The 20,949-nt window shown below is 39.7% G+C and overlaps 1 protein-coding gene across 7 annotated transcripts in view; it reads left to right on the top strand.

The window, feature by feature from the left end:
• The window catches only part of MSRB3 (methionine sulfoxide reductase B3), an 81,985-nt gene that overhangs the window by 19,089 nt on the left and 41,947 nt on the right, over positions 1-20,949 (top strand). For 5 of the 7 annotated variants that reach the window (XM_042017839.1, XM_042017841.1, XM_042017842.1 and 2 more), the window contains 3 exons: positions 1,665-1,785; positions 15,162-15,270; positions 17,085-17,162. In XM_042017839.1, the coding sequence (XP_041873773.1) occupies positions 1,710-1,785; positions 15,162-15,270; positions 17,085-17,162 (263 nt within the window). In that variant the 5' untranslated portion in view covers positions 1,665-1,709. The remainder of the gene's footprint in view (positions 1-1,664; positions 1,786-15,161; positions 15,271-17,084; positions 17,163-20,949) is intronic. The other 2 variants (XM_042017840.1, XM_042017844.1) reach the window with 1 other exon arrangement.

Here is a 20,949-nt window from a genome sequence, read left to right as displayed (position 1 = left end):
TGCGGGGGCTGCGGGGGCTGCGGGGCAGTGCCGGCTGGGGCAGTGCCGGCGGCGGGGGCTGCGGGGGCTGCGGGGCGGCAGTGGGGCCAGCGCGGAGTCTCGGCGGGGCTGAGCGCAGCCCTCTGGTCTCCCGGCGGCCTGCTTCGGAGGGGTTCGCGTTGGTTTTCACGCGACTCCGCTGCCGCTATGACAGGGATGTGTCTGTGTGCGTGTGATGCCGCTCACGGGCTGCCCGCCCTGCAATGCCCGCCCGGCCCCCTGCCCCGCCGCCGTCGGGCAGCACGGCTCGCCGCGAGTTTGGTTTGGGTACGACCGAGTTGAGGCGTGCGGATGCGGGCAGGTTTCTCTCAGATGCCAGACCGGTTTGGTAATGGGTACGGCTGGGTCCTTGTTGTAGTCATGGAATCCTCATAGAACGGTTTGGCTCGGAGGAGACCTTTAAAGGCCACCTAATCCGACCCCCAGCAATGGGCAGGGACAACTTCAACTACATCTGGTTGCTCAGAGTCCCGTCCGGCCTGACATGGAATGCTGTCAGGGATGGGGCGTCTACACCTGCTTGGGGTGTTCTACAAGTGTCCTTCCTCTCAGAATCTTGTTCTTCGGGACGAGACCGTAGTCAGTTTGCCCCGCGTTGGCATAGCCCCTGCTGCGGGCCATGGCAGGACGCTGCCTCCCGCGGCTGCTGGGCTGCCACAGACGACGGAGTGGGCCTGAGAGGAGGCTGGGAGACCTGCCCTGCTGCTGCACAGCCACTTGGGGCCTGATCCTGCTTCCACGAGAGTCCCAGAGAGTTTCTGTACCGGCTTCGGTTGGGGATTGGCTCTAGTCCCACATCACATAATCTGAAGTGAGCTGTGACTGTGCATGGCTGGGCTATAATGCAGCTGCCATTTCCTCTTTCCCAATGTGGGGTGAATGGAACAATTAGTATTTGTGCATTAAACCCTTCTGGAATAAAATCTCATGACTGCCATCTCTCTGTTTTGATATATTTGAACTGGCTGGAAGATTGTTTAAATATATCTCATGGACAGTTTACAACATGAATTATTTCCTGCCCTTGAAAAGCCATGGTTTTAAGATATCTGGCAAGTTTATTACAATGAAATGTCACATTCCTCAGACAAGTCATCAAAAGAACAATTTTTAGCAATGACTGGTTTCCAGCATTCACCATTCAGAAATGTTTTGGACTTTGATTTTGGTTTAAATAAAATAAATAGAAAAAGCCTGCATGTTTGATCTGCCCAGCATTCCTGGTTGTTCCAAGCAGGATTCCTACTATCTAGCTGAGGTTCTAAGGTTTTTTTTCCTTAGTACCTCTGCACTTGTGACTAGGCTGCTACCCCAAGTTGCTCTCAGTTTTGTATCTAAAGCAGCTGTTGTGAATGCCCCCTATAAAAATGTCCAGTTCCTCTCACTTTGTAGCATATAAAATGGTTTCACTGAATACTGTGTAATACATATCAAAATGTTGGGGGGTAGGGTAGCAGAAATGGGTTAACCACACTAAGAAAAGTGCATTTAGAATTGTGCTCCCATGTGGCAATCTTATAAAATTTTAAGTATTGTTTTTTTCTGTGAATGTATCTTAATATTTTTGATGTTTTAATTTGTTCTCATCTTTTTTTTTTCTTTTTTTTTTTTTCTTCCCTACTCAGCCCCTGTTCTTTGCCTCTGGTTTTGTTGGTGAGGATATCACAGTGATGTCTGCATTCAACCTGCTGCATTTGGTGACAAAGAGCCAGCCAGTGGCCCTGCGAGCCTGTGGGCTTCCCTCAGGTTGAATGGGTGCTGCTTGTTGTGTCATGCATAACGAAGGCCCTTGTAGGAACGGGTGTCTCTGCTGCAGGAAACAATGTGCTATGGGTTGCTCTGTTTAACTTTTCCTTTGGAGCAGAAGTTTATTTGGACTTTTTTTTTTTTTTTGTAAAAGTCACTGGCTTGAGTGAGCGATTTCATATCTGAGATTTAAGAAGCTTGGAAATGCTGTCTGACTTCCTTGTCCAAAATATCATCTCTTAAATTTTATATTATTTTCCTCATTCTTGGCAAAAACTGTGTAATTAAACTGAAAATATTTTATAAAGCACCATTCCTAATTCTGAAAGAGGATATCTAAAAATTTCACTTTGCTATTAAATCATAGGACTTCAAAATATTTTCCAAAATCTTTAGCAATATACTATAGTTATACTCCATGTGTTTCTTTCCACATTTTTATTATAAATCAAATACGTTATACTGAAAATTATGTACAGAAAGCGTGCAGAATTTAAATCTTAATTCTTTCATTGCTCTGACAGCATATTCTTTAGTTACATGACACTTCTCTACATAACTAAATGGAAACATGCAATTTAATGCCCACATGCAGCTGCACTTTTCGTGTAAGGTCCAGATTTGTCCATTAGGTCTGGGAAGGGTGCCATAAGGCCCCACCTCCACAAACTGATTATATTGTGAAAACCTTGAACCTAAGTATTTTGTGTTTCACTTAAACGTCAACAGTCTGTAATATCAGCATAATAATGTCAGTCTACAGGGTTATGTGGGAGAAAATATAAGCTGTACTGAGTTAATTTTGAACATTACTAGGAATTGTCTTGACACCCAAATAAAAAAGATACAGTCCTGGCTGATCTGTGTTTGAAGCCTCAAAAACGAGCCAGCTTGGCTGTTTGTGCTACACTCACAACTAGTTCATAAGAGTGCAGAATGTTACAAGCCGTTTCTCCCAGACCTGGACTTTGCAAGCATATGGAGGTGATGTTTTAATGACTTTTTTTCAGTGATAAGACATCAGTTTTCAAGCTGATGGATTTTCCTAAGGCTTATTAGACTTTATTTGAACTAAATCTGAGTCCAATTTTTGCAGCATTTACGTTCCATTTCCCCCACATGTGCACAGAACTCCCATTAACCTTCATAGGAGTTGCAAACACATATTGAGGAAGAGAGAGAATAACCCACATTGTGTCAGCTTGACCTCAGTTTCCTGTTATATTTGCTGCTGAGCCAGATTTAAAATCCTAAAAATATAGGGTAAGCAAATTTCCTTAGCCCTCATTATGCACCTTTTGATGTGTGCTCATATTGCTAGTGTCTACCTTAAAATGGGGACACTCAGTCTTCTCGCCATTTCGTTCCCACTCTGAAAAGAAGATCTCCAAGCTGATCAGCTAGAAACACACACAGCCCATGAGAGGTTTTGCTGTTCTGTACCTGTTGGCAAAGCACTGCATTAGCTATTTTGTCAAGTTGTTTTTCTGTCATAATCCAGTAGTCACATTTTGGAATAAAAAGTTAACACTACTATTTATTCCCATCCATTAGTTCCCTAGCTGTGGGACCATTAATAGATTGAGTTCCACTGACTGACTACTTTATAGAGATATATATAGAGAGAGAGATTTATATATAATAAGCCCAAATTCATCTGCTAACAGTGGAATAATACACAATCACATATCTCATTTTTTTAAGAGTAATCTAAATTCCCCAGATGCTTAAAAATTAACATAGGCTTGCTTTGTCTTTGGTTTGTTTTTTTGTGTGTGGTGTATTTAGGAGGTTGCAAGTAAATGGCATAGCATGTATCAAATAAAACATGGGAAGAAGATGTAAAGCCAACATCTGCTCAAATGCCACAATGCCCTGTGACTTTGGCTTCTGAATATACAGAAAACACCCCAAGTTCTCATGAGTTTTTTTATAACATTACACTTTGAGCTAGTACTTCTCCCACCATCCCGTTCTGTGTGAATTGCAGTCCTGTAACCATACCAGCATGCCGTGTGTACACCGAGTCTGGGACAGTGTGGAGCTTGGCCACCTTCTAATTCAGTGGCAAATTCCATATGGAATGAGACTTTTTAACCTTCAGAAAACTGTGCTCAGAGTAACAGAGCAAAGTGCCATCAGAGCAGTAAATGGGGCTTTCTAACAATGTTTTAAATGCTATGCAGTTAAATATTTGCAGGACAAGAACTTGAATGAAAGTATTGTTTCAATTTCTATGCTTGGAATGGTACCTCTGTCCTTCCTGTAAGGAACCAAGTAACACAAGGAAATATATAATATATATTTAATAGATAGTTGTAGATCAGAAATGTGATGTTTTTCTCTCCTCACCTCCCTGCTCCCCCAATGAAATTATCAAATACTATTGGGAGGTGTCTTAGAATAGAGGCGACCTGTCCCTTCTTTGAACCACTATTTTGTAAGCACTTGTGATTTTCACTTGTGCTGAAGTGTTTTTACTTGTTCTTTTTCTGTTTGTATATTATCACCTGGAGTGCGGATCTGTTCTTCCAAATTGTATTTTTAAAATATTTTTTTGTCTGAAGTTAGGACTAAATGTTTCAATGTGTGCAAACCCAGTGCACTGTTTGCCCATAACATTTTTTATAGACATGACGGCAAGTCTGAGCAGGAGCAGGCGCTCCCAGTAGATGGCACTAGGCGTTTGCTGTTCTGCACACCAGGACTATATGAAAAGCTTCCCGTCTAGGAGTCACTCATACAGAAAGTACACCCTGAGACCTTAGGAACAAGTATTTTAAGAAAAGCAAGAGCACTGGGTAAAAAGCACAATCTTCGCCCATATGCAAACTACCATCACATTGGTTCAAGGTTTCTTCACTGCCAGTAATGACTACAACCGTGTTGTGTCTGTTGTGTGACAAAGACGTGGCGCTCCTTGAGCCTGGTTTATTTGAGCTAAATGCTCTGAATTTCTTTGGAAATGTAGGATGCGCTCAGCACCTGCCAGGATTTAATTCACAGAAATGAAGTATTTAAAAAAACCCACTTTAAAATCACAACAATCCCTACCAAACTTGTAGTATAAAAACTACTTCAGCTGCTTTGTGCATACCAAGAATCAACTGATACAAGTAATGAATATACAGATTCCATGTACATATGTTTTCTGAAGCAGACCACCAAGCTGTAAAGTAAAAAGATAGCTTATAATGCTTTGCTGTGTCTTTTAATTATTATGGGTCTCATTTCTTAAAAAAGACCCTTTATTTCGTTAACACTTTGAATGTTGTGCTGCTTACATCACATTTTTTGCATGTGATAATTTGGCTTTTCCTCTCCTGTAGATCAAAGAAAATTATGGTACTTGTAAAAGAAATGAAGAAATTACAGGGGTAGACTTAGGGTTGGGGTTTTTCTGCTGTATAATAAAGTCCTAGGTAATATTAAATTGTTGTGTACTGTTTAATTACTAAAATAACTACTAGTAGGAAACCATACTTTTCTAGCACTAGATTAAACTACAATGCATCTGTATGAAGATGGTGCTGGGCATATGGTGTAAGTCTTTATTAAGTAAATATCTGTAGTATAGTTTCTCATTGTTTTGTTAAATCTTTGTTAATTCTAAGTTTCAATAGAATGTCTTTTCATAAAATTGAAATTAATAGTGAACAGAAAATTACTGGGTCTCAAAATTGGATGTTTAGCAGTAATCTGTTAACATAAAGGATTACTTTCAGGAGCAGATATTGAAAACATTTGCATACATGAATTATTTGTATGTATTTGTTCCTCTGAACTCTCAAACTGCTCATCTCAATGAAATATCTGTGTGCATACTGTTTGCCAAATATGGTTTTAACAACAGAAAGTCTAGAAAAGACCTTAGTCTTGTGAGTTCAAAGTATGGTAGTTGCTGTCAAACTTTGTGTGACTTGACAGTTCATATTGTCTGTTACTATGTTCAGAGATAGAATTTCTATAATACATGTTATAACTTCCCCATAGTTTTCCGTAATGTGTATCGCCAGAGATGTACTACTACAGATGTCTGTTCGCATGGTCCAAAAGAAAATAAAAGTAAGACTGATACTGTATAGCATAAACCATCCATACAGCTATGGTTAAATGCCTATCAATGTTTTCATTATAAATCCATATTTTCTAGGGTTTATATCTTGAACATAAAAATTTGCTCTGTGTTTAAGTATGCCATACAAGGTCTCAGATGAATGTACTTGTTCCTCAGAACTGGCTGGGGGGCAAAATTTAAAACTCATTTGTATTCAGCTAAATTAAAAAAAAATGCAAATATCAATTTGGATCAAAAATAGATTTTTAAATTTAAAACACAGTCTTACAAATACCTAGTTTACTGCCTCCCAGCAGTTTTGAGGAAGACTCTTGAAAAGAGTCTGGGAAACAGGCACTGTGTGATCACAACAGTAAATAGCCTATGAAACCATTACTGTGCTATCATTATATAAATGTCGGGGTATATGTTTGCCTTTTAGTCATATGACAGTAGAACACTGTATTATCATAATAGTGCATAACATTATATATTTTTGGAATGGCTTTAAAATGAGTTTTAAAAATTATATATAGCTGTCTTAATGGGAGTATATTTGATGTAGTACTGTATTTACAAATGTTTCTTTTGTACAATAGTATTCAGTCTAGAATGCCTTATTTACTGCAGTTTAAGATGAAATTTATTAGTAGATATCTCTTTGGGAGTAATACTCTTATGAGTGCCTGGTATTTGACAAACTTGGGATCATAAAGAAGACTAGAATCCTTCTGTTACATTCCCTAGAGTTAGTACTCTGTTTTTTCGCTCTTTTTAAGTCTTTGTTCTGGTGGACTTTAGTACTGTCCCTCATCTGCCCAGGAGACAGATGGTGCTCATCCCTGCCTCCCCTGGGTGGAGGCTCCTCAGTGATTCACTGAGAAGCACTGGGATGATGAGATCAAGCACAAAGACAGTCCCTTAGTGTGTTCCCTGATGGACCTTTTAAGGTTGTTTTCATTCCCTTCCTGCTCCCATAAAAGATCCACCACAAACCATTTCCACCATTGCAGGAATGTTTTTATTCTGGGAGTTCATAAATTTCCTGTGTTCCATTTCCGAGCCTTCTGCAGCTCAGGCTTAGTGTGTTTTCTGCTTAGTTGGGTATGGAAAAGATGAAGTTTCAGCAGGGTGTTTCTAGGTTTTAAAGTTTCATGAAAAGTTACTTTTTTTAGTTGGAGTGTCCAATACTTTTTATTGGAGTGTCTAACAGAAGGACTGTGAAGTCCTTTAAGGACTGCCTTCACTTTTTTCCTTTCAATTAAAAGCAATTCCTGGCTTTGTCTTTTCTCTGAGGAGTATGTGATGAAGGTTTCAGAGAAGAATGTGATGTAAAGGAGAGATGACAGCACATAGAAAGGAAGGAGATTTTCTATATTGCTAAGCTGAGGGAGGACAAGCAACAAAATGTGCAAGAAGCGAATGTGAACCCTCAAGTCAATAAGAGTATGTTGGGAAACAATGGAGGAGATGATCACTGAGGGAATGTATGAGCTTGGAATTGGATGGAATATTGAATGGGTATAGAGTGTGGACTGGGAGTCAGGCACTAGAGGCTCAAACATTACCATATCTTAGCTGCTACGTTAACCATAGGTTGCTACAGCACGCATCATGATCTGGTGGTAACTGAGTAGAGAGGAGTTGTGTCCCAGAGAATGCTAAGAAGCAGAAATTGTTCTTAGTTACAAGATAAGCATGTATCTCAGTTTGTGATTTCCTTCAGAAGAAGCTGTGTCGGAAAGGGGTGCGTGACTAGGGTATGAAGGTGCCCTCTGCTCTGTCTGGAGAAGAGGTTCTTGTGGGACAGTAGGTGCTGGCAGCCCAGGTCTGGCACTGGCAACTTTGTGCACTGTGGGTAAGAACACCCTCATCAATGCTCTGGCCCAGGTCAGGGAGTTCTGAGGAGAGCAGAGCAGGGAAAGGCTTGACCAACTCCTCTTAAAGCCATTCTACAGGGCTTTACCCTGTCTTCTTGACCCCTAAGGCATGGCTGGATTTTAAGGAAACATAAGGAATTCCAGAAGGCCTGTTAGAAAATGAAGTTGGCAGTTACAAACCTTTTCGACTGTTCCTCTACCTTTAGTTCTGAAGCAGATTGAGAGGGCAGGGGGCTACAGTGTTTTCTGTGGTGGTCATAGCAGAGCATGAACTGGAGCACAGTGTCCCAGCAGTTCCTGCCTTCATGCTGGGTATGTCCCTCAGTGCTTGGAGAAGTGGGATGAAAGGCCACAGAGCAGGCAGTGCCTGCTTGTGTTTGCAAAATGGTTCCTTACCCTCCACAGTTGGAGACAGATGAAGTTTTGCAGGGGGTTAGATCTGTGCTGTTGTGGAGAGTTGGAGGGGAGGAAATACCTTCCCCCAGCCCTCTCCTTTCCTCCACCCCCATCCCAAGTACAGATTGCAGAACCTGAGTCTTGAAATCCAGTGCTCATTTCACAGGCCACACATCACTATTGTGGAAGGAAGCAGCAGGAGGATTTAGCAACAGCCTGAATGCCAAAATAAGCTACACACCACTGCTGGCAAATGCTGACTTTTTAATTGTTTCTGCTGCAGGGTTAAACCTTTATTAAAGCTGTGTGAATAAACTTATTTTGAAGGCTTACTGAAATATTTTAAATGCAAAAGGTAGCATAAAGCACCCTTACTAAATTCATCTTAATTCCACTATTAATAAAATGCCTTTCCTTATGTTGTGCATGCTTTTATTGATTCTGACAGAAATCTACTGACCAGATAAAGAGTGCTCAGTGTCTCTGTCTTTCTATTTTTAATTTAAACAAATGTAGTGCCTGTGAAAGGTGCTAGGATAATATCAGCAAAACAAAAGTCTCTTTATCTGTTGGGGGGAGAGGGAGAGAAATACATCATTCTAAATATTCCCCCCTCCACTGCTGTACCAATAGATCTTGATCTTGTCTTGCCTGGTTTGCATTCAAGAGTAAGGCAAATAGGTCAGCTGCCCTGTGCACTCCGTCTTTGGCCATCTCAGCAGAAAGGATAACAACTGTGGCAGTTTATAACATAATGAGCTTTTGCTCTGCTTAATTGAAGATTCTTCTATTCACCAACCTCTGCTGAGCCACATGCTGTTGTCGCTGCAGTACTAGTGAAGATGACAGCTCAAAAAGCTCCAGAGGAAGCTGCCTTCGTCTCCACCAGCTAGTGCAGTGGTGGTGGTGGACTCCTCAGTCGTTACAATTTGGAAAGATTGTGAGACCAAGATTGCGTCTGGTAGTGACATTTATTTCATTAATGTCAGATAAGGAAGTAAAGTAGACATGCCTGGAGAGGACAAAAGGAGCTCCAGGCTCTTTCCTCTTTCCCACTGCCCTAAACACTTCAGTCTTTCGTTAAATGTTTTTTACATTCACAGGGAGGGGAGGCAGTCTCAGATTTCTTTTCCAGGGAATGTCTCTTTGGCTTGCATGGCTGCCTTAGCCATTGCTGCAAGCATGGCTTCAGACCTGTGGAAACAAGAGATGCTGCCTATATGGGCCTGCTGGGATCCCAGTACCCCTTTCTGTGGAGAGAAAACAAGTGCATAGAGGAGATGCATTAGCTGGCAGTTTGGGGATTTTTTTAAAAAATTTTTTTTGGTTCTTGAGAAATTTGCTGTCTTACATGGGAGATTTCTGATGGTGATTCAAAATATATGTATTTGTATTAAACAAGAGCTGTGATGATTACCAGGTGGAAAAAATAAATGTGACAGCTCTGTTACTTGATTGTATGGGAAGTTTGCAAATTTGCAAAGCAGGGGCTTGCCCTTCCCTTGTGGCCAGCTGACCCTCCTGGGTGTTAAGTAAATAATTTTTTTTAAAGACAGTTAGATTTTGGGTGGTGTTCTTTTAAGATAGAGCCTGGCATTTGACCCAAAATTCGAACTGCTGTCCTGTACCTGGCTTTTGGATTTTCAACGCACAATATAGTGGAAATGGTCTTCGCTCCATTACTTCTAATGCTTGCATGAAACTGCAAATGGTATTTCAACAGCAGGTGGGAGTTAGCTACCTACAGCAAGAAAGCAAAGGAGCCACAGATCTGTTTTTCAATGTGTAAAACATTTACAGGGGTTTTTTAATGATGAAGTTTGAATTTTACTCAAACCTGACCTCCCAACATTTCAGAGTTTCTTTTGCAACATCTATCCTAGTCACCAGCAGGCTAAGGTAATTTGAAATGGCTCATGAGGGGATAATAAAAGAACTATCATGTCAAATACAGGTTTTATAAAACTGTGTTTTCCAGATACAAGCCAATAGAACTGTTTGCAATGTAACCAATCTGAAGAGTTGTTCTTTTTTAAACTAGATAGCAGTTCCTGGCTTGTTTGCAGTGAGAGAACACTGCAGCATTCTCCCAAGGCTGAAGACCAGAGGCTGCAGAGAACAAATTGAACAGAAATTAAAATATGTGAGAGAGAGTTGTGAGTTTGCCTTTTCTTAATCAGACAGCAAGGCAAAACTGTCAACAAGAGGCATAAACTGTGTAAATGAAATTTGAAGTAATAAGAAATGAGAGATTCCACTTTTAGTAACACTAAGTGTTAGCAATAGCATATGTAAGGATATTTATTTAAAGAAATGTATGAAAATATTTTTTAACTTTGTAGAATTCCTCTTAATATCAATTTGAGGTAATTTACCATTGATCTACCAAGGTCTGATCCACTCATGAGGGGACAGACTTTGGGAAGTAGAGATGTGTACTTAGAGCCTGATCCTGTAATCTGATGTACATTCATAGACCCTTAAGTAGCTATGCATATTCCCAAGGGTCTGCCTACACAGGTCACATTGCAGGATTGGGGCTGGGGTGGTATATGAAAAATAAAATGTACTGGAAGGCCCCTAAAAAACTGCTTGGGTATATTAAAAGAAGTAGTACTGCAAACTAGAAGCCAGATTTATTATATGGCTGTGCTCTGCTGGAACATTTGATCTTGTTGTATTTAGTTCAGGAAGTCTAAGTGGTATGTGCTCAGTGCATGACTGTAATGTCCATTAATGCTAGTGGAATATAAGCATACGTAGAAGAGGAAAAATGTATGTTGTGTCTTCCATGCAGTTGAAATATTGAGTTAATTTCAGTGATAGGAAGCAACAAAATATAAGAGAAAATTGTTAGAATGGTTCAAAAGACTCTTTGATATAGGAAAGCCATCAAGCAAAATGCCACCATATTTCAGGGCATGTCAGACACTAATCACCGCCCTCTGGTGTGTTGGAACAGGTGAGGGGCTGAGTGGTGAGGAGTAATGGTCTGCTAACTTGTGTCCGTCTGTCTGAACATATCTTGTTGCTGGTTTTCTTGTGATTGCTAATAGGGAAGGAAGGTTATGAACCACAGGTTTGAAAAGGTCAGTTGGAACTTATATGTGAGGTGAGATGCTTAATGTCTTCATTATTAGGTCAACACCCAGAGAATACTTTCTGTTCACTTAATTTGTATAGCGAACTTCAGAGCTGAACTCTGAAATGCCCACAGTCTGCAGGTGAATAGTAAATGGCAGCATGCACTGCCTTGCTTTTCAAAAAAAACCACATTCCTAAACATGAGAATACCATGAAGGCTCTAAGAAGGGTTTCTGTTCATGTTTGTTTTACCCTCCTGAGCTTTTTTTTTTTATGTTATGCATTAAGATTTGTGAGCCTGGTCTTTTCCTCACAAAGTCTTCCATCCTGCTCCAGGATCTTAAGTGCTTTTTGCACTGCTGGAACTCTTGGCAGATGGCTGAAGGCGAGTACCTGTTGGTGACAGCTGCCTGCACACTGCTCTTCTTAGGAGTGCCATCCCCAAAGAAGGCACCATGGGGTGCTGATTAGAGAGATTTAATCTGGCCTTCAATCCTGCAATGGAATGTGAAGGCAATTTTGTCTGCCTTTGCAGGCCAGTGTTCACCTCTTTTTACAGCTGCATCTAACTGGAGTTCAGAACATACCTGTTCTGGGCTTTTCTAAAAGTCATTGCTGAGAACACCACCACCAAAGAACAAAAGTGCTAATATAGATCCTATGAATCCAGGCTCTCTTATTCTCATACTGTATTTAATTTAGTCTCACCTTTAATCAGTAACCACACTGATATGCTGTTTGTAGAACTGATGACCTTTTTTCTCGTTTGCCTCAAACTGTATGATTTGTCAATGAACTGTGAGCCTGCCTTTATGGCTGAGTTGCTGAAGCATTTTGTTGTCTGTATGGAACCCTTTCCACAGCCCAAACCTCATGCCGTCTATGGAGAACCAGACTGAGGAAGGTGGTCAGCCTGCCTGTTTATTCTCTGGTTTAATAATGAGTTTGATAACAGCTCCATTACTAGTGGCAATTTTTCTCATATTGGGCATATCTTGGTGTAGCTTTATGTTGTCCCTTCCCAAGATACAAGAGTTGGCTTGAATGTGACAGTCATCTCATGTCATAAAGGAACAGTTGCAAAATCAGAAGCAGCCACTCTCTTACTGGAAACTGTGCACTTTTGTCCCTCTTGCATGTAATTTTTTTCCTAACTGAAGGAGCGTATTCCTAGAATCTCATCCCGTAGTTTCTAGGATTCATTGCATTTTTATAGAAGCTGGTAGGCTATCCCTGCTTCAGATAACATACCCTTACATCTTCTGCAGTCAGAAATGAGTCTTGCTTTACCTCCTTGCCTCTATGGCAATAGGGAAATAGCGTGATCCATTTACTGAGCTATTTGTTTTTAAATAAGAAATGCAATTAATTGAATAGGGCCACTCTTGAATGCTAAGGGCTGGACCAAGAGATTTCCTTTATAATTTGTAGTGCAACTTTTTGTTGATCGATACTGAAATTACAAACTTGAAGAATCCTTTATTGGGGTCAGTTGCATTTTACCCCAATGCAGTTTGGCAAAATTCCCCTGTAGACATAAATAATTGTTTGTATTATAAAACATGCGGTTACTTATTAAAACTAGGGGTGCAGAAGATCTTTTTTTAACATGCTTCCTACTTCTGATCTATGTAATGGATCATACGGCATCTAGAAATTTTCTTATGCATATAGTGAACCCATAGAGTAGAGAACATGAAATTTGTAAAAGAGATGAAAAATTATTTAAGGAGAGTAAAGGGGGCATACTGACCATTTTTTTAAAACACTCAGTATTTTCTATTTTCTCAAGGTGAAGTTATGCTTAGTTTGCTTTTTTTTTGCAGCAGTTAAGTAGCAAATAATTTTTTTTTTAAATTATGCGTAGATATTTTAAAAAGTAAAGAAATGTTGGTTTGTAAGATTCTTTGTTGCTCTCTAGTCTACTTTTTAAAACTGAAATTATAGATAAAAGACTGTATCTCAAACAGTTTCTTTCTGAGCTCTGTAATGCAAGATAACAATAGCTATTTATATAATGCATATGCTTCCTTTCCCTGTTAGCTATACTTTGAAAGACTTATTAGTCCTAGAGTCCTGCACGTTTGGAGCATAAAAACCTCCAAAGTTTGACATCTTTAAATAAGCAACCAAATGTTATAAAGAACAAACCTCACTTACAGTTAGGAAACAATATTTACATTTAAGGTTGAAAAGCCAGGATGTAGGAAAATTTTGCTAATTTGGAAGGTGACCTTTAAGTGCACCAAAACCAAATAATTTGTAAGCTATGGCACAGGGCACATTCCTGCAAAATTTGTGTGAATACTGCTTTAGTGGTTCTTGAAAGACAAACAAAGAGACCTGGAATGAAATCTTTATCCCTCTCCCAAATAAGATTGAAGCTAACCCAGGCATACAGCAGCGCTCTTTCAAAGCTTGCCATTAAAATGAAGGCTCTGCAGCACAGCTAATGAGATGGGTCAGAGTGGAAAACAATCTGTTTTTAAGAATGTTTAGATCAAAAGTAATTTCTAATCTATGAAATAAAGTCGCTTTTCAATACTTTTCTTTCACTAGTAAAGCTTTTTATGTTTGCACTATTTACTTCAATCAGATGTTTTCAATTTTACTTTTTTCTTCCTGAAAATACTTCCTAGGGTTACTCAGTAGTGACCAACAGCATTATTCTTTTTCTCTCTCCCCTATTCACCAACCCCCACACATTAAAAAATTGAGAAAAGAAGAGGGGGAGGAAGAAAGAAACATCTTTTCTTAAATGATTTGCAAGCATCTGTGCTTTAAGCTACTTTTTATGAACGCTCCTTAGTAATGACTCAAGGTAAAAAAGCAGAAAAGCATCCAACGCTAGGAAATTGCAATCCAATACCATGTAATTTAAACCTGCCATTGCCTCTCCTGTACTAAATGACATACAGATGGGTAGCTCTGTTGCCTCTACTTTGGGAACACAATTGGTCTTTTTATGAGTGTATATACATTACTAGCAAAAAATATTTTTTGTTGGGACTGTTTATTTCACATTGTTCCATATTTTAATTAGTGTCATAATTAGAGTGCTTTTTCCCTCCTGTATTTTGTCAGCTAAATTTTGCCAATGATTATCAAAGTTACCTGAATGTTTTGCAATTTATGTTACTAGTTCAGGAGTTTTCATTCCCAAAAGCAACCTTATTGTTGTTTTTTGCTTTTCTGATGTGAATTTTTGCACTATACAAATATGTATTTTTTACAGTAATCCTTATGTACTCCTTGGATTCTCCGTGTGAACTAAGCAAAGTGTTAAGATTAGATTTTCAAAGGAGGGTAATTTCAATAGCAACCCTAAATTTTACAATACGTTTAATGTTGAACCTTGTACAGCTGTGTGCATAAAGAAATTACTCCTTAGGACTCCTATTCTAGTGCTTCAACAGGGAAAAAAGGAAATGGCTACTGTTATAAAGAATGAGGATGCAACTAGAAGTTAAATCAACCTTACTGTAATTCTGAAGGTTAGAATTGTTTTTCAACTGCTTTAAAGGGTACTGAAATTGATAGATGTTTTGGCTAAACATCATATGCCCATTACCGTAAGTCTCCAATATAGATGTCTTGTAAAGAATGTTTCAGCTGTAGTAGGGATTTTTGCAGATTTTTTTTTAATGGTTGGAAAAATGGTACTTTCTTGTGAATGATTGCGTGTGCAACAGTTTAGTGTATAACACACCAAAGGGCTTTGGCTGTAGCACATTGTCACTGCTCCAGTGGAATCATCTGGCTCTCTATAAAAATTCTTTTCTAAACTTGGATTAGAAGAAATAATCAGCTGCAGTTCAGCTGAGCCATTCTTTGTGCATTAGGGACCAGTCTGGTCATTGACAAGTAAATGCAGAAGCTATGCTGTGGCTGTCTGCCAAAGCAATTATTCAGGATTTAAGCTAAAAAGGCTCCTTCTCCCATATCCTCTCCTTTTGCAGGGTCATGTAGGGATAAAAAGGACTGTAAGGTGGTCTTTTCCCAGGAGGAGCTGAGGAAGCGGCTGACACCCTTGCAGTACCATGTCACTCAGGAGAAGGGGACTGAAAGGTAAGGCAGGATGAAGGAAACTCAGATCTCAAAACACAGGCATCTTTCTTTTCCACCCCTCCTCTTACTGCTATTTCCTCACCTTCCCTACCAAGTTTTGTTGGTTGTTTTTTTTCTCCCAGGATTTCTGCACTTGTTTACTAACCCCTACAAATTAACACTACTGCAAAGACAAGCATCTGCAACAAGGGGGCCAGGGCCAAGGGTCTTGTATGACTTTTTCTTTTAATGAACACTGCATGTCTTATAAAGTTACGAGGCTCATGTTTAGAGTCTGTTTTTAGTTTACTACAAAACGTGTGGAAGTAATAGTGGTTTAGGTACACTTTTTTTGTAAGACATTGCAGTAAGCAGAACCACGAGGGAAATGGCCCTGTGCCAGGAGGCTGGAGTTTTGAAGGTGGCCATTGTAAGTATAGACGTTTTGGCTGCAGAAAGAAGGTAGCATAATTTAGTTCTTTTCCACCCCACTCCAATTTCTTTTTGAAGCACATGTGGAGAAGGTATTTATTGGCTCATTTGTGGTTGGAATGTGAAAAATTTTCAATAACTGCCCTCACATGGCTTTAGTCGCTGGAAGCCAGCCTCAAGTCTGGGAGGGGAAAAAAAAGGACTGGCTTCCAAGATTGTTTTTAGTGAATAAAGTCTCTCTCTCAGCTGATTCCAGCCAAAGGTAACTTGCCAAGGCCCAGCCATTTCTTGTTGTCTAATTTATACCACTGAGCTTGGCGTAAGGCCCTGGCTTTACCTCTGCTCTAAACGTACTAATGATGTAACTGCTTGTTTTCATTCATGAGCTGAAAGGGCTCCCCGCTGCACGTGGGGTCCTGGTTAATAGGCAAACCTCTTCCTGACAGTGCTGAATTTGGTGGCTGAATGCGCCAGAGAGGCTGGTGGGGACGGTCCCCTCTCTGCCCCAGCCCTCTCCATCCTGCCGCAGCCCTGGCGGGGCATGGGGACAGTGGTCTTTGCTGGGAGGCCTGTCTTGCCTTCCCCCTGGCCTTCCACGCTCTTGTGTACGGGACCAACAATGTGATTTAATGCACACAAACAATCCGAGATTAGGTCATTCTTAAAAATCCTGTTTATAAAAAAAATTGGACCTCATAAAAAGGGTGAAAGAATAATAAAAACAAGCTGCTGAGCACATAAGCTTTTTGTTGGGCGAGCGCAGCTGATTTGTATTAGGTGAATGACCTCCTAGCCTTTTAGACTGTTAACTTAGAAAAATATTCTCTTAAAGCTGGAATATTGCTTTTCAACTGAAAATATAAGGTGCTCACAGCTTGAAATCGTGGACCAATTATTTCATTTTCAGCTACAATGTCTCTGCCGGCCAGGCAGCCTGTGCTGGACTGACCCAGCGCCACGGCTCCTCAGGGCCCGGGCGGCCTCACACCTCGCTCCACTGCAGCCGCTGAGCCCCGCACACAGCCCAGACATGGACACAGCGAGGTGCGGCAGGTTGAGCTACGTGCCAAACAATTCGTGTTTACAAAAACTTGACATTTCTCTTGCCAGATAGGGGAAGACTCCAGTTTTACCCCTTTTTGTTTTTGTTGTTGTTCTGGCCTTTGAACTGTGGGACAATTTGCTTCCTTTTGCATGATGCATAACATCTGAGGCACACTAACGAGGACATTCCCCTTTTCCTGTGCCTGCTTTATTTGCTACCTTTAATAAAAAACAACTGCCAACTTTGAAATCATGGGGCTTTTCTATAACATTTTTCTAAACACTCAGCTACTTTAATAATTAAAAAATCTACAAATTCCTTTATTTAATTTTAAAATGTAGTGTTGTTGTTTTCCCAGTGCCTTTGAGGGGGAGTACACACACCATAAAGCTAAAGGAATATACAAATGTGTTGTTTGTGGAACTCCTTTATTCAAGTGAGTATGCTAAATATAGTTTTGCGATTTCTGTCTCTTAGGTTATGTGTAATCTTGTATATATTTCATACATAATTGTATAAGGTCATTTCATAGAAGCACAGAATGGTGAAGTCATTCAACCTTTTAAGGGATACAAGAGAGGAAATGTAAATAATAATGCTGTAGTAAAATTAGTCTTGTGGTAAATTAGTCTCATAGTAAATATAAAAAAATTGGATAAATAAATAAGATAGAAAATATTCAGATAAAAGAGGAAATAAGACGGGAAAAAAATTAGTAATTAATTTTTTTTTCTATATGCGGCTAAGTCACGTAATTGTAACAGTCTCTCACTGTGTCAACAGATACTGAGGTGTGACTGTTAGAATTACTTACAGGTAGCTTTAAGAGATACTGGATGGCGATGCTGAATTTTACATACAGCATTTTAGCTCATGATGGAGAAAAAAGTAGATGCTTTTTTTTTTTTAGAATTCAAGCAGTTAAGAACACAAAACTGTGGAAAATTGTATTACTTACTGAATTTCTATCTATCCCAATTAGCACACATGGAGAGCTGGCTTAAAAATACTCTTTAGAAGTACTGTGGGAATTATGGCCCTGAATTTGGTACCAGAAGCAGTGCTGATCGAATTCCCTTGATTGCTGCATTGTTCTGCACAGATTCAGTTGTTGTTCATGTGCTTTTTCTTATTTATGGCTGCTTGTGTTCATTCTGATGAAGAATTTAATTTTTTCTTGCTTTTTTTCCCCCCTCAGTTCACCCTAACTCAGCCCCTACTTGAAGAGGTAGCTTTACAAGAGCATGAAGCAGGATGGTCAGGATAGCGCTAGTAGTATAGAATATTGTGCCAGTAATAGGTTGAAAGAAAATACAATTGATGTAGCTCTACAATCACCAGATGTGGTAGTGATCGTTGTCCTCAAGAGACTGTCTCTAAAGTGAAAGAAGCATCTCATTTCTGTAATGTTTAATTCCTCTGTTAGAAGGACTACCTGCAGAAACTGGGTAATAATGTGAATATTTTGGGTTGAAAATCTGAGGGTTACAGACACAGACAGACAATAGTCTCATGTCATGTGTTACTATGATCCTTGGCTTGAGGGTGCAAAGTGGGGATCCAAAGTTTCCCTAACCTAGTTTTCTACTCTGCCACTTAGACATTCCACTGCTTACTATAGCTAAATCTTTTGGAGGGAAATCCTGGCTCTGTTGAAGTAAATTCACATTTAGCAAATGAATACAATGGAGTCAGGATTTCACTTTCTACCTTCAAGACTGGCTTCCTTTCTATCATCTGAAGGAGAAAGAGTAGGGGTTTTTTTGTGGGGTGAGTTTTGGACAGCAGTTGTACACATAAATGAATGTGAACTAGTTTCCAGTTGCCTTCACAATAGTTTTAAGATGGGAAAAAACTGCAGTATGATACTTATCTGTGATTATCTCAAGTACACAGTATGCTTTGGCATAGTCTTGAGTTAATGAGTTGCATTTCTCTTTGTGAATGTGCTATATGGAAATGTCTCTGTTTTTAGATTCTCTTTGAGACCCCTGTGGATTTTATTGGAGGAGAGAGGCAAAGAGGGAAGTTATTTTTTAATTTTAATAATTCTAAAGCCAGTGGGCACCTGAAGAAAACACCTGACTGATTGTGTCCTGAGACTAGACTGGCCTTTACTCAATCTCCCCAAAGTCTTTGTGTTGCCTTGTGAGCTCTTGCCACCTCTGGCATACGTCAAATTCAGCCAGTTCTGAACTGGCTGGCAACAGTGGGAAAAAATGCAGAAACCAGTAGGAGTCCGTGTTCTTTTGTTTACTGACCTCAAAATATCAGTACATAATGTCCTCGTCAACCGGGGAAGACAGATTTCTGAATCTTGGTCACTGATTCAGCCCAGACAGCTAAAAAAAGTGAGAAGGAAACACAGATAAGAGAATGCAAAATGTATGCTATTTACTACGTTTTCTCCACAGAGTGTAAATCACTGAAGTATTTCTTTAGGAGTAAGATGGGAGTACAATACAAATAAAGTCCATTGCTCCGTTTAAAATGCAAGTAGTTTTTGTGGTGGCATGGGATTTTTTTGGTGCTTTTTGTTTTGTAATTTCCCGATAGTCATCTGAAACTTGCATTTACATTTGTTTCTCACTGATGTCCATTAATTTTTTTGTCTTTATGTCGTTGTAATCTGTAAATATATATATTTGGACTATGGACCTGTCAGTTTAACTAGGAAAGAGACTGGAGCTTCAGCAGTAATATTAACAAACTTCAACTTTTAACATTTCTGATTTACGTTGTTTCATTACCATGTGACACACGAGGTCAGGGAACACATGAATTTTACACTCCAGATGAAAGACCTGTTTTTTGGTAAGTCTTTAAAACAGAACTTTGTCTCTATCACAGGAAAGATAAAAGAAACAATTAGGAATTTCACATCTCTTCATCTACCTACTTGTGCTAGTGTTATGAGAAACCTCCCAAGCTTTATGGAGGACATGCTTTAACTTTTTCCACAATCAAAGGTGCCTCACACATAAAATCCATAATCATGCTATTGAATCTTATTATTCTATCTCTGAACTTTCATGGCAGGCAGTCTCCTACATCCCAGTACAGCTGTCTAAAGAAAGCAATAAATGAGAGAGACAATAAACTAATCTCAAGGACCTCCTTTTCTGCAAGCCAGTCCTTATGCAGTTTTGTGTTACTCCAATTTAGCTGTAGGCTTATGATAAAAGAAGGAGCCCTGCTGTCCTCCATCTTTCTCCAGGGTGTTTTTTCATGGCTTTCTCTTCACTGGGCCTCACCTGGTGTGCCTGAAACATGTCTCAATGCAGAACGTGGATCTGATAGAAAACTAATAAGGAAAGAAAAAGTCCTTATACTTATCAAACACACCTGCTTGTGTTTATATTTTATCAGCCATGTTTATCGTGGCTGGATGGCCTCCACAGCAAGGTTGTGTTTTTCTGTATCAGTTCACAAAGACCCACCTATGCCACACAAATCCTCAGTGTTTTCTAAGGGACAAATGTATTTGCAATGTTGTGCCTACTTTAATTTTTCAAGGCATATTCTTATACATTATGCAAAAATACATTCTGTCCACAGCCATGGAAAGAGGGCGTTAAAATGGACCTGAGTGAAATCCACGACTCATGCTACTGCCATAGGAGAGAATCTATTCCTTATTTAATAAGCCATGGTCATGTCCTTTACCATATGCAGGACTGTGAGAAAGATGTGGTATAGATGGGAACTGGGAAGCCTGGGAGAATGATTTCCTTTTAAAAAAGAAATATTATTGTTTTGTCAGTTTCCAATTTTTAGGGCCAAAGACTAAATTACCAAGTCTTCATAAATCACCCACTGCTGCCTTTATTGCTTCCTGGAAAGAATTCTTGGTAATGGTGTTGGCTCTTCTGAACATGTACTAGCAGGCATAGCAACAGCCTTACCCATGTTATGTTTTCATTTGATTTTTGTTGAGCTGTGTCAGGTCTTCTCAACATCTCTCAGACATCCAATCAAGAGAAAATGAAAGAGTGGCTGGGCAATAAAATTGTACCATTAGCACTGTACCACTCTTGGCTTCACAAGACAAGGGAGGACTTCAGTCACCAGGCTAGATCTTTATAAGGAATTTCCTTGCACCAGTGCTGCATGCTTAATTAATGGTTTTTAAGCTTTTTCACTGATCTTTACATTCTTTGAGCATGCCAAATGAAAAATCACCCCTGCTTATCTGTCTAGGAGAGCCCATATGACCTCATTGA

Source organism: Corvus kubaryi, unplaced genomic scaffold (genome assembly GCF_017639235.1).
Source record: "Corvus kubaryi isolate FWS band 111438036 unplaced genomic scaffold, C.kubaryi_AGA036_p1.0 137, whole genome shotgun sequence".
In the NCBI taxonomy this organism is placed as follows: Eukaryota; Metazoa; Chordata; class Aves; order Passeriformes; family Corvidae; genus Corvus; species Corvus kubaryi.
The sequence above is the reverse complement of the archived record's forward strand: the minus strand, read 5'-3'. Positions and strand labels throughout refer to the sequence as shown.